The following is a 14559-nucleotide window of genomic DNA, read 5'->3' as shown; positions in this document are numbered from 1 at the left end:
CTTACCGCAAGCGTGTTTTCTCCATCCTCTCAAGTCAACTCCTTGTCTATTGCAAGCATAGACGTAGGAAGAAAGTGCCGTACACATGCATTCTTCACTCTTTTCACAATTACAGGAATCAAACATGCAGTTCTGTGCAGATACACAAATATTTTAAGTGAGTATTATTTAAAGTTTTTTATTGCAATAAAATATTGGAAAGAGCCTTATTTACACAAACATGAAATAATTACTTCATTGACCAAGATGACTGACATATAAAAGGAAGAAGTAACCCCAAAACATGTCAAAGCTCCCCAGTGGCCTGTTCTGCACCAGCGTCCCATCAATTTATATATAATGTAAGATGACATTCATAATACTTAATACATTTAAATTCATCTTTTTTTTCTACCTCATGATAAGGGGCTGGGTCAACAGTTTTGTGACATGCAGAGAATGGTCCTTCGCTGTCTTTGATCAATGAGCACCAGTGTGTGGCAAATTGTTCTATAGAAAAATAAAACATTTGCATGAGACATTATAAATATAAAGCTATGAATTCTCATTATAAATATACAGCTATAAATCCTCATTATAAATATACAGCTATGACATCCTCAAAAGATTGACCAAGAAGACGCAATTGAACGGCTATATATGGAATACATAATTTGCGGCCATAGAACTATGCTAGACCTAAGATTCCTTTAAAACCTCACCAGCATCAGTGCTGAGAGAACAGGGATTCTCAAAGCTGTTTCTAACGTTGGGGCAGTCAGCCTGCGTCTTCCACAAATTTCCGAACGATGAACCAGTCCCTTCAATCACTCCGCTTGGTGATTTGAAGTCATCAGTTTGTATGTTGTTGAAGTTACCGCAAAGACCTAAGGAAGCAAGGTTTGGCATTTATTTGCATTTGGTATTTTATGAAAATAGTTTACACTTATGGATTTAGATTTTTAAGATTTTTAAGAAAAATCCACTTGCCACAGGTTTGGTTCATATGTTGTGGATCCATAATGACGTGGACTTGCATATTGGGTACCATTTGGATCTTGAGCTGTAGGCCAATTTTGGCCTGCACGATGATGTAGAAGCTTGATGGTCTGAATATGGTGACACTGGCTGTAAGACAAATCATTTGTATGATGAAGCTTGAAAAGCTTTAGAACTCATTTCACGACATGACAGAGATTTATTATTAATGAAGTTGTAGTTAATCTGTTTGGTATTATGTTAGTACACAGTTAAAAGGAATTGTAATATGTATTCCTAAGGTATTTAAAAGCTCCTACACAACAATGATACATGGATTTACTACAGTTCAACTTTTGACAAGATTTGTTTTTTTTATTAATAAAAAAGGCTTGATTTGCATATTAAATCAATGACCTTATTCTCTCTATATATGTTAACATATACTTTGCTTATAAAGATACATGAAGGATGGGAACTGGGACGTATGCTTAAACAGTTTTATAATATAATAATTTTAATAATAAAATGTAATAATTTTAGTTGTGTTAAATCTCCATGGACCATATTGATCATAAAAAGTTGAAACAACACTATAGTTTTCTATAGAAATTGCTCCAACTGTTACTAATTCTGTATGGTACATATCATTTCTGAGGGAAGCTCTTCAGAACAATAACATTGTCAACATTTGAACACAATTTCCAGCAAAATATAGAAGGAATAATGTTTAATGCGATAGAATTTTAACCTACCGGATGAAACTGGAAGCTGAGTGTACATTGAGTTGATGTATACGCTGCCACATGTTTTTACCAAGATGAACTAGTGAGACAAAATATAAGGAAGACTCGATCAATGGGATTTCTAAATTCTGAATTTAGCCCATAGTGGAACTGAGATAAATAAGTTAAAATGTGCATATACCACGTGCAGTCAGAGTTGCTGTGAGGTACACGGAATTTGAGTTACCTGTGGAAATGTCCGGTGCATTTCTCTGACACTCTCCAGCGTGTGAGGTAATTATGGTAATTTCATTACAAAAAGGGTTAACCTTTCCTATTGACACTATTAATGAATAGCTTTAGAATGTTTTTTTCCTGTGTTTTGACCAGTTTAGCCCTTAGTGACTTAAATGACAGCAAAGTACATAGCAAACAAAAGCAACATCCAACCAAATGCAATTTAAAAAAAAAAAAAACTTGGCTAGCATTTGTGTTTTTATTGGCAGTGAAAAATCCATTGGTTTTAAAACAGTACTTACATCCTTTCCGCCATTCAGGCTGAGGGAGATGCTCTTCAAGCATGTTTCAGTGTCAGTTAATCCACAGGTGCGAATTTCAGCCAGTATACTAAATAGTAGGCCTTCGCATGACTGAAAAAGAGAGAAAAAAAATAGTTTAGGTCTGGTCTCTGAAGTCTCATATAGTTAATGCTTGTTCAGTTTACTTATAGATGTACCATTTTGATCCATACCCAAAGATATATCTACTTACCTTTGACAATATGTAGCTGCAATCCCCATGAAAGTTGTAGCGGGTAAGGTCAAAGGTGGTAATATGTGAGCCTCCTTCAAGAGAACATATACCGAAGCAAGGTTTTCTAATACAGCTCCACTTCCCGCCATAACAAGTGCTAGAGAAAAATATATTATGGTTATAGAAATATTACTGTTTATAGCTTTTCCTTGGTTATCAATATCAATCATAAACACAATAATCGAAATGCCCCCCCTCCAAAAGAAAAAAACCCTAGTTTCTAGACTAACGGTTAATCACAAAATGAAGTAAAAATTATAAAGTAGAAAAAAATATTCACCAGGCTTGGCATTTTTCTGAATATCCTGTCCCACTTGCATAGACTTCTCCATTGTATTTACAAGGGCATTGCTCTTTTGGTATACATCCGGATCGGTTGATGTCATCAAATATCATCCCTTTTAAAAATATAACATATAACATATAACATATAGACACGTAACACATTTCTTTGCTTGAGAACAATTGAAAAAAATAATAATGTGTTACCTGCTGGGCAGAAGCATCCGTCTGTACAGTGATCATCACATACTAATGAGCGTTCTGGATTAGTACAGGTGTCTTGGCAAGCGCTGCCACATTCACGGAACTCCAAGTTGAAAGCACATCTCAAGGCTAGAATGTCATAAAACATATATTGAAACCTGTGTTATCTCAGATATTACAGTAGGCTGTAACTGTGAAAATATTTTACTTTTCTACACATAGAGAGAAAAAAAAACCCTTAACTAGCTGATAATAAAATGTGAATTATTATCTAATGTCATTGCATACCGTATTAGTTATGCAATAAACACCAATCACGGTGGTGAGAGGGAAGACTTACGGCAGAGTCTAGCAGTTCTCCAGTTCTTTGGCTTTCCACCGGCATGTGTGCACTGGCGAGAATACTCGGTGAAGATATTACAAAGGCAAAATCCTGTGGAATTGCCAGTGCACCTACATACGTCCTTCTCGCACAGTTCAATGTACTTGGAAACATCAACTAATCTGTTGCATTGTTGGAAAGCTGCACCAGTTAGAACCGTTCTACATAAACCAGCCTGTTAACAAGAAAAAAAGCCATATAATATATAAGTACATATAAAATATATGAAAATAAGTAAATTAAAACTAAATTCCACCAGATTGGGGGGGGGGGGGATTAAGTTGGGTTTTTATGCTGTCTATCATATTGTGTCATCATATTGAGATGTACCTTGAAATGGAGGAATGTGATTCTGTTATCTTGGATCATTTTTCTATTGTTTTAAAATTGGCAGAGATGGAAATAACAATAAGCTTTAAAAATATGGCATATGTTACCTCGACATTTTAAACACATAATATGAAAACATATTGAGAAATGAAAGAAAGCTGTGGAAATCAGTGAGTGATGTACAATGTTAAAGTTGATGATCAATGATCAAATAGTATTAATATGAGGAAGTAACAGTACACAAATCTTCTTATTTTTGATTTCAGAAATACATTTGAAATATTAGCAGCAGAGAAACTTACGTTGAGTGTACAGTTATTCTCGGCCTCCTCTGTGATATCCTCACACCTTTCCTCTGGCCCATTGTACTTCTGAAGATTTCCATATTTTGTGTCACTCATTATGTAATCTGTAAGAAATAAATTGATCATTCCAATATTTACCGTTTTCTTTTCTTTTAAACTGTGTCTAAAACTGCTTTATACTTACTGTTCACAACAAATTCGTTGTATATGGGAATTCCATTAAAATCTCCGCAAAGTCCACAAGTCTGGTTGGCAAATTTTGGATTAAGCTCCAGCTAAGAAACAATAGCACAAATATTAAGTATGCAAATGAGTATCACAGGAAACTGATGATATGATGATTATTTAATTACATCTAAAAAGAGTCGTTATTTGTTTGTTACAGAACTTCGTTATAAAGAAAGAAAATACAGTAACAATACAAGATATCAAAGAATAATCATCACTATATTCATAATATGTATAAGCTTTATTTCTAATTACCAATATGGAGTCTTCTTCATTCCACAGCATTTCAAGACCAATTTTGGAATAAATTTTGACGTAAGTACCAGTCTTTGAAATCTGGATCCCTCCAAAGCTGTATGGCAACTCCAGTCTGCAAAAATGAACATGATGAAAATATACTGCAAGGATTTATATTTACTTTTTTATGTTTCTAAGTTATTACGAGTGATGAAAATATATTAGTCATATATATGTGCGTGGGAGTGCGTGTGAAAAAGAGAATCTCAACTCACTCTTCATTGTTGAATTTGACATGTTTATTTGTTATTTCAATATCAGCTCCTTCAATTTTCACATTAATTTCGTTGATTACGGGAATATTTTTCCGAAGAACGCGTCTAATTTGGATGTTGAACTCCTCATAGTTGCTCTTGCAGTGAGATGCCAAGATGTAGTTACAGTGTCCAGGAAAATGAAAGATGTCTCCATCAAAGGTTTTGAAATGATAGTATCCAAAGGTACTGCAAATCCTTGAATTATGTGAAGGATTCTGAGCTGTTTTCAAAGAGAAAATTATTAATTATTACCTCCCCTTATTACACATAAACTCTGTATCTCTTTAACAGTATGATAAGCTCACACTAAAATAAACAAATAAGGTAAAAAAAAATATTATAGCATATATGTCATATAAATGCCAACAGAAAACAACTGAAAACAACTATAAAACGTCAACTGAAAACAGGCAGAGTAGTTCTCTTTCTTTATTATTTCAGAAGAAAATACATCTTGAAAAACACAGAGAGAGGTTTCAGTTTGAAGCTGTTTTAAATTTAAATCATTTCATGTCAAGTTCATGACAAGAAACAGCATCAACAGGTCATTTAGTCACTTATTTGGTTGGTTAGAGTAGATAACTGGCCAATAGATAAGAAATTCTACCAAATATTTTTTGGAAACAATCCCTAAATTCTTCCAAAATTCAAAATCTTGGAAATGGATCTTTCTTTCCTTTTCACTAATGGTTTTACTTACCTACAAAAACAGGAGTTGGAGTCGCTGAAATAAAGTTTACTTTGGAAGGTCCAGATGCTCCACCTGTGAACAAGTATATATATATATATTTAATCAAAACTGTACAAAAATGTATTGTGTTTTGATTTACATATTATCTTTATCGGAGGAGCAATATTAATACTAAATAAATTAATACATTGGAAAAGATACAACATAAATGGCTTAATCAAATCATGGTAATTCACTCCATATCTCACCCGACTCTTTACTGCTCACTTTGCCTTGCTCATCATCAACTGCCTGTTGCATTTCATCTATAGATTATTAAAATACTGGAATTAGCAAAATGAACCAAATGTGGGATCAGCTATTTTATATTACAAATTGGTTTATGAAAATATGAATGGAATACACAATTTGAAGATGTATAACATTTTCAATTTCAACTTTTAATCTCCAAATATATTGTTCATTTTGTATTATTTATGGTTTTTTTTATTGTAGAGGTAACTCGTACTAGGAGGGATTCTTTGAGAAATGTCTTGTTGTATAAAGTGTGATCTGAAAGATGTTAGAATATTTTCAATTTAAAACAGAATACAGACTAAGGTATGTAAGCAACAAATGATAAAGTAAAATTGTGAAACAAAAGCAATGAGCGTGAAACTGGTTATCACATGGCTCTATATAGGATAATAAAGGATATAGGATAATAAAATGTTATAGAAAGGTTATAAAAAGGGTAAAAATTAGAGCTATACCTATAGAAAGAAATATAACTACAGAAAGGGAAATAGACAACAAACATTCCATATGGATGGTCAAATTTTAATTAGTTAAAACATGTTTTTTTGTACTTAAAAAAATTGTAGCCATTCCTACAGGGGGAAAATACTAATAGCACTTTAACAGTAATTAAGAGAATTATACAAAATACCTACCATAATCAAAGTTTTCCACATCTACCTCTTCATATTCTTGGTCAACAGAATCCCAGCTTTCTAAGGACTCTAAGGATAGCAATAATAAAATATTTTTGTATATTTATTAAATTTTTGTATATTTATTAAAATAACATTTATTATGAACTAACTTGTGAACTTATATATTATTATTCTGTTTCAGTTATGAAGACCAGACACATTTTCAAATGCAGGATTGTTACTTCAAAAAAAAATCTTTATTAAGGGGTGCATTGTTTCTTGTGCAAGTGTTTGTTTTTGGTCAAGCCACTAATTGCCTAAAACCTGCATAAGGTTGTATTTTATTTAAATAATTTTTGTGCTTGCGATGTAAAAAGAATTAGAGTATATCACAAAAAATATAATACCTTTATTTCACGAACCACTTTGTGTTTATGTTATATGATAATAATAATTGGCATAATGTTTAAAATCCAGAGCCAACTTTTAGTTTAACTAGGCAAGCTGCCCAGGGCGGATGATTCGCTGACGGCATTAAAACTGCCGGAATCAATTTACATAGCAAACAAACGTATCACTAATTGAGTCAATATTTTATGATCAGATTAGATAAAAGTAACAAGTTAATCAGAGATTAGGTTTCACATAACATATTCCTAATCGACCAAGTCAATATTTTTCTATAAAGTTATACAATGAATTTATGGACATTTATTAGGCAATTAAACATTTTAAATAGATTTTTTTATCATTATTATTATTATTTATAACTAAACATACTTTATCTGTTATGATGTGATTAATGTGTACATAACTGAATGGTGTCCAGTTTTCTCTTTATATAAATAAGTATGATGTTACCCAATATAGGCATACTGGAGAACCATGAGTCTCAGGGTTTTTACCCCAATCTCAGGGTCTCAGAGCTAATGCCTTCCTATTCTACTTTTTTTTGTAACAGTATGTTATGGTTGATGTCCCTGCTTGAGACCAGGTGACTCAATTAGATGTCAGTGACAAGTCACGGTTTCCATTTAGACGGATCTGGCAATTCGCTAAATAGAATGATGGTATTTAAAGATTCTCAGGGTCAACTCACTCTCAAAGTTCCCAGGTATGAAAATAAGTGACCACGAAGCTATTGCCGCACTGCTATAGCCATCTAAGAACCATATCATCATAATTGTAAAAATGCGATGAGGTTACTAGCAGACCTGTAATAATATTCCACCTTTCAGCTGCTGAGGAACTACAGTCCTACAGTTCGCCGCCACTTACTGGAAATTGTAGCTATAGAACATTAGGATACCTGCAACTAGCCTTCAATGTGTAATTCAGATGTTAAACAGATCTGTAATATGCAGGTTCCTATCAAGATGTAATTACAAAAAAAGTATTTGTTTTATTGTTAGCTTTACTCAAATCCTTCAATGCCCTGGTTATTTACTTAGTTCTCCATAACACCTTTATGTAATCAACCGATTGAGCTTATATTTTAAGTCAATATTTGTTTAGTTGCTCAACAATTACATTGAAAAGAAACTTCCTCTTCAGCTAAAAAGGGAGAACAGACAAGCAATATACGCTATAATAAGATAGAAGCAGACAATAACTTGTAGCAAGTTTAGATGATGTGTGGACAGGGAATAATGGGCAGCTGCCATGCTCCCTCATTGCCTGACTAAGGTTCAGGAGGAGAGAGGTAAGGGGTTTTTTGACGTAAAACAGATGGTAAAATGAAGGAAAGGATGAACACTAGTTTTTAAAAAAATAAGGGACAGCAAAAGAGATGCCCTGTAGAGTGCAAAAAGGAACCGGTGATAAGAGAGAAGGAGAGAGACAATTATTGTGAAACATTTTCAGGATGGTAGTTATACATGGGATATCATCATGGTAGGATTTGTATGTAAGGGTTGTGATATTAAACCTGATTGTTAAAGCAAAGTGAAGTTAGTACAGAGCCTTAGTAACTGGAGCAGCAGATGAGGAGTGACAGGTCTAGTCAGTAACATAATGGTGTTCTCAATTAAAATGGAGAATTTAGCGACTACGATCTGTATTCCAATTAAATAAAGAACAAACCAAAAAATGATATTGCTTACAAATATATTTTATGGTTCAGAAGAGACGTTATCAAACATTAGAATCATTGAGGAGACACTAATTTTTAAAATCTACAAAAAGAGAACAAATACAAGGTGCAAAAATATTACATTTATCTGAGGGGGTCTCAAACAAGATGGCAGAGTTTTTTCACGTTGCACCTTGTAGACATGGTTTTCAACCAGCAATAATTTGAAGCTCTACAAAAATAGTAATGCAAAGACTGTTCTATATGTGAAACAATTACTTTTGATACAAAAAGAAAGTGATTCGATCACAGTTAGGAAGTCGCACCTAAACGAAGGTGCTTTGCCTTAGGACCAATTCTGGGTTCTGGGTAGAGAAATATCTCAAGAATCCTTTTTTTTAGAGATGATTTGTTTTATACAGTATGGATCTCTGATGCTGATTTAGCATTTATATATTACTGTCTATCTCTCAAATAATGAATTTGGAACCTCACCAGAGCTCTGACTGTGTTGCATATGCTGGGATGATGTACCTGAAATATAAAATAAAGATAAAGCAATTACTAGAGTTCAATAGATTCAAAGACAAACATACAAATCTACATATTAAATTTTTTTCAAAGATTTTTAAATTTCAAAGGATGGAAGTGAAAATCTGTCTTCTTCCAATTAAAAGACATACTACCTAATTTGTGCCAAAGCTAAATCTAGTAGATGTAGTGACCCTTTTTCATTTTCAACTTCAATAATTTGATAACAATTACTGCATAGGATGCAAATGTATTTTACTTTGTGCTTGAATGTTTTAACAAGTATATTCCACTTACCTTGGACACAGGCAAGAATAATCAGGAGGCCTCCCATAGATATCCATAATCCCCTATTTGTCCCCATTTTGCCTGCAGTTCGGTTACTTGATACCGAACTGGGGATTGTCATAGGAGGAACGAATGCCCAGTGTCTTAGATGAGCCTTTTATAGAATAAGCTAAGGGCATGTGCCAGTGCAAAATTGGGAAAGGGTATGGGTGGAGCTTTTAATATAGATATTGGCACGGTCCAAGTGAGGGATCCAAATTGGGAAGGGTTTAGAGTAAACTGACCCAGGATGTTTGTATTTTGGGAGGTGGTTTGATTAACTTATGAAAGATATCTTAAAGTCAGCAACAAACAATACACTCATTAAGAAAGGAAGATTTTGTTAAAACTGAATATATATAAACATATTTGGACCTGAATATTTGGGCGTTAAAGGTCAGCAGTAGATCTCTACTGAAAGCTCCTACAGAAAGAAAACCATTTTTAAATAGAGCTCCAGGGTCTATCTTAAATTTCATGTACCAGATGTATCTCTATTTTATTGTACGTAGAAGAATTGATTTTGGAGGCAAAGGGTATAAAGTATGAATATTGATTTGATTTAGATTTTTCTTCCGTGCACTCACTTTAACAATTTTGTTAAATAATAAAATTAGCATCTATTTTTGAAAGCATTCTTACTTTACAGCATTTTTCCCACCTGCCTAAAATGTTTACACAGTACCATATAAATATAGAAATATATTGAGACCCTGAACACAGTCTCAGGAGAGTAGATTCATACTTGGGTGCATCCTCAAACCAAGATCCGTATACAGGAAAGTAAAAAGAGCTCACCAAGGATTTTTGGTGAGGTCCAGGAGAGTTTAGTGGCTCTTAGTGGTTATCACAACAGAATATCGACGTTTATCGGATAAATACGTTTCAGCATCTATACTTTTTTGTGTGAAAGAAAGTTGTTCTTGAACTAAAGATCATCTGCTTGTGGCCCATACCCTTGCAGAAGGCTAATGCGAAGGCAGGGGAAATCAGTGAGATGATGGAGGGAAAGCAAACATGTAAGTGGCACTGAGATGAAGGCACTATAAGGAACATGGAGGTAGACACACACATTTATTTTATTCTTGTCATGGTTTATTTAAAAGGCGTTAAAACTGCATATTTTAGCAAGTGCTTCTAATGTTTATAACTATTTGAGAACTAGCAGTCAAGTCAACAGTCCCTGATCATCCCAAAATACAGGGCCAATAAAATGTTATGTATCATATATATTTTTTTAATTACTATATGAATTTAAAAGTATGATTAACAATCTCTTTTAAGGTAAGCGAAAGCCACAGGGCTTCCAAGGACAGATAGGTAAATCCAGAATCTATGGCTAAATCCAATCTTAGCTTCAGGATATAGCCTACACTTTTTGCATACAAATATACTCACAACCTGTACAAGCAAAGTCCACAAAATGCAGAGTTAGACAAAAGGTAGGTTTATTAGGTGTAGTAAGTAAAAAAACGTAATTAACTGCATTATATAGAATTTGCCATTCTTTATTTCAAACCAGTTTACATCAATAATGATTATCTAAAAGACTAAGAAACTAATATATTCCTTTTTTACTCTTTGAAAGTTCATAATACTTAAGAAAAGGTTAAAGAAAAACATTGAGAGGACTGGTATTTTTTAGCTGACAAACATGTTAACAATTTAAATGTATTTTTCTATATTGTTCTAAATTTAATGGCAGATGCGTTACCAGCTTCAAATACTAAGATAAAACCAGAAATACGAATCAGACTGTCACTTTCTCAAAGGTTGGCTACTTGGCTTTCTCCTGTGAAAATGTGGGTAGATTTTTCCGTTTGCGTAGATCAAGCAACCAAGTCATCACCTTACTCAAAAACGCGTATGTTCCGCCTGCTTTGTATGCATTACCACACCTAACACAAAAGCAAACATTTCCCTATAAACTTTGTCAGGGTTCATATTAATTCCCAGAAGACAGAATGTTGTAGAGATATTATTCAGAAATAATTTAATCAAATTAGCAAATATTAACCTTAGAGTACAATCCAGGCCTGTAGGGTGCATAAAAAAAATAGTTTACCTTTGCTTTGCCACAAAAAGTGGGTTTATGATCTGATAAATGTGTCAGAACCAATTTAACTTTCTGACATCTTTACTAGCCAATGCAGGTACATTTAGTCAGGATAAAATAATAAATGTTGAAAGTGTTATCAAATGGATTTTACGATTTTGTATACACACACCAGACTATTGCCGCATTGAGGGGCTTAAAATACAAGTATATTTGTTGAAGACAGAATGCAAACTCACAAGAGTTTGACTCTCTTGTCCTTCTGTACCATAGTTACATAGTACATAAGGTTGAAAAAAGACCTAAGGCCATCAAGTTCAACCCTTCAACCTAACCTTCCTACTCTTGATCCAAAAGAAGGCAAAACACCCCTAATTAAACTACTTCGAATTCTGCCATCAGGTGGACAAAATCCTTCTTGACTCCAAAAGGCAACCAGATTTCTCCTTGGATCAAGAAGCTCTAAAACATTCATTCAATTTATAGGCCTGTATGTCATACCTTTCTAAAAAATATATATCCAGACTCCTTTTGAAGGCATCTACTGTATTTGATAACACCACCTCCATTGACAGTGAATTCCATACCTTTATTGTCCTTATTGTAAAGAATCCCTTACTTTGTCATCTATGAAATCTCCGCTCTTCCAGTCTCAGAGAGTGACCTCTTGTTTTTTGTACATTTCTGTTAATGAACAGGTCACTGAATAGCTCTTTATATTGGCCCCACAAATTTATATAATGTTATCATATCTGCTCTAAGATGCTGTTTTTTCCACCGTATATCATTTTAACTTTTTAAGTAGTATCTTCCAATCCCCTTATTCATTTTGTAGCCCTCCTTTGCACTTTTTCTAGTTCCATAATATCCTTTTTAAGGACCAGCGCCCAGAATTGTTCCGCGTATTCAAGAGAGGTCTTACCATTGACCTGTAAAGAGGCAAGATGATATCCTCCTCCCAACCTCATTTTATGCATTCCAAAACCTTATTGGCCCTTGCAGCTGCTTGCTGGCAGTATGTCTCAATGCGCATTAATCTTATTGTAAAATTGTATATGGGCAGTTTTATTGTTATTTTGTTCACACACCCCTTTTGTAATAGTGCGAAATAATCTGCTGGTGTTCTATAAATAACATGGTGCCAGGGCTGTATCTGGGTTTAGGCCTAAATTGGCAAAGATGTTTGGGACAAAGATGGCACTGTTTGGGGACCAAATTGCCATTGTTAACAGGTTTGGGCACAAAGATAGCCCTGTATGTAGGACACAAATGGTGTGTAAATGTACAATAAGGGCAGTTGCTCACATCATGGACTGACAAAGTGCTAATACAACCAATTTAAGCATCTGTGATCTTTCTAGTATAATTGACATGGATGACTGATCTTGGTGATAAGTCTTTGTTATTTTAATTCTTAAATATCTTAAATTAATAGATAAAACATTTGAAATGGTGCACAAAACCCCAAAATATACAAGTAGGTACTTGATAGCCACGCTTAATATACAGGAAGGAAGAGCTGGAGCTCAAAGAGGAAAAGGTGGAGCCTAAAGTAGAGTGAACAAAAGAGGGAGTGCAGGGTTAACAGTAAAATTAGTGTGGCCTGATATTGAATGGGTGGGGCAAATTAAGATTTGAGTTTAGTCAGGCCTAGATCTGAACAAAACTTAAGTATACCACTGTGTGGTGCTGTCTGTGTTCATGAATTTGGCACTTTAAGTTATGTAACAGATTAAGGTCTCTAAACGCCACACTCGGTCATTGACCACCACACTGTGGTCATTGTTCCTCTCCTTTATTTGGGCAAGGAAGCCTCTTATACTGGCTATTGCCCTGTTACAGGAACCCAAGATAGCAGGAGGTTTGGGTCTGCCCTGTATTTGTACTTATTATTTTGCTTGTCACTTGCTGAGGGCATCGGAATGGAGTTATCACTCCCCATAAGTTATGGGTGAATCTGGAGGCGGATGCTATCTCAGTCCGATACAAGTACTTACCTGGCTCAACGTGTCTGTGGCTCGGGGAGTGGCTACTCTTGCAGTTTTATATTCTGTCTATCGCAAACATCAGATTCTGCTTCCATTCCACACAACATAACCTTATATAGGAGCCTACCCCTTTTGAACCGTTACATTTAAGGAGTGCTTTACTTCCCCATGGGATTTCTCTGTTACATAAAATGCTTTTGTGTGTAGGGAATGACCCTCTGCCAGCCTATGTGGGTAAATGGGAGCTAGAGCTTGATATCTCGTTAACTAAGTCACAATGGGAGAAAATTTTTACTTTGACACATGGCTGTTCCCCTAAACATCTGTTGGGGGTGTGGACAGTCGGTTGGGACTGTTCTTCATATTTGGTGGGATTGTTCTCTTATTGTCACTTTCTGGAAGGCTATTCATGGTACCCTTCACCATTTCACTGACTCCCCGCAACTGTTTGCTGCATCATACTTCCCTGCCGGTTTCTGTTTATAGGAAATTGGTGGTTAGGCACTTGCTGAACGAAGCTAAAGCTCTGATCCCCCTTCATTGGGGGGACACGTCTCCACCTTCTATTTGGGAATGGGTGTTGTGGGTTGCGAACGTATGTGCTATGGAAGAGTTGGTGGCCAGATCCGATAGTCTTGGTGAACAGCATCGTCGGCCCTGGTTCTGTTGGTCCCGATTCTTGGCGGATCCTTCCACTGTTATGGTTGAGTTATGCCGCTGTATTACTTTCTTGACTGAGATGCTGCCATGTAGTGTCCTATGGCCTTTCCTGTTGTGTCAGGATCTTCATGTGTATTTTTGTTTCCCTTACCTGTCCTCCTTTTTTTGCCCCCCCATCTTCTTACTCTTTTCTGTACTTGTTGTAAAAACAATAAACTTTGATATATATAACAAAGAATATGCAAATGTTCTTATTGCCACTACCGAACCTTATTTGCCCATTCAATAACCAGCTTTTGTTTGGCATACCCTTTGCTGATTTATCAGTTTCTCCGTTATTTTATATTCCTCCTTTTCAAATCCAACTGTTGTATTTAGTTCAGCTTTCCCAGTCTTGGGTAATGGACTCTTTAGTCTTATTTCTTCTGCTCTATGAGCCTTTATTATATGGTAGCACTGATTGCTTTTGTGATATATGGAATATCTTCCCTTCAACTGGTGTGTGACACTGCTGCAGCCATATTTAACAGTACAGTATGGC

The 14559-nt window shown here is 35.0% G+C and overlaps 1 protein-coding gene across 1 annotated transcript in view; it reads right to left on the bottom strand.

Annotated features, from left to right (window-relative positions):
- Positions 1 to 14559, bottom strand: part of LOC128467629 (mucin-5AC-like) — a 32333-nt gene that overhangs the window by 17709 nt on the left and 65 nt on the right. Inside the window, exons 1-16 of the mRNA XM_053449304.1 lie at positions 14328 to 14559; positions 9372 to 9429; positions 4739 to 5000; positions 4482 to 4596; positions 4183 to 4273; positions 3996 to 4102; positions 3322 to 3538; positions 2985 to 3110; positions 2776 to 2893; positions 2454 to 2592; positions 2222 to 2332; positions 1713 to 1782; positions 970 to 1107; positions 702 to 866; positions 395 to 489; positions 6 to 132 (exon numbers count right to left, since the gene is read on the bottom strand). The exon at positions 14328 to 14559 is cut by the window's right edge and continues 65 nt beyond it. Of these exons, the coding sequence (XP_053305279.1) occupies positions 6 to 132; positions 395 to 489; positions 702 to 866; positions 970 to 1107; positions 1713 to 1782; positions 2222 to 2332; positions 2454 to 2592; positions 2776 to 2893; positions 2985 to 3110; positions 3322 to 3538; positions 3996 to 4102; positions 4183 to 4273; positions 4482 to 4596; positions 4739 to 5000; positions 9372 to 9429; positions 14328 to 14559 (2171 nt within the window). The remainder of the gene's footprint in view (positions 1 to 5; positions 133 to 394; positions 490 to 701; positions 867 to 969; positions 1108 to 1712; positions 1783 to 2221; positions 2333 to 2453; positions 2593 to 2775; positions 2894 to 2984; positions 3111 to 3321; positions 3539 to 3995; positions 4103 to 4182; positions 4274 to 4481; positions 4597 to 4738; positions 5001 to 9371; positions 9430 to 14327) is intronic.

Source organism: Spea bombifrons, chromosome 10, assembly GCF_027358695.1.
Source record: "Spea bombifrons isolate aSpeBom1 chromosome 10, aSpeBom1.2.pri, whole genome shotgun sequence".
Classification (NCBI taxonomy): Eukaryota; Metazoa; Chordata; class Amphibia; order Anura; family Pelobatidae; genus Spea; species Spea bombifrons.
Note: the sequence above shows the minus strand (reverse complement) of the source record. Positions and strands in the feature narration are given on the sequence as shown.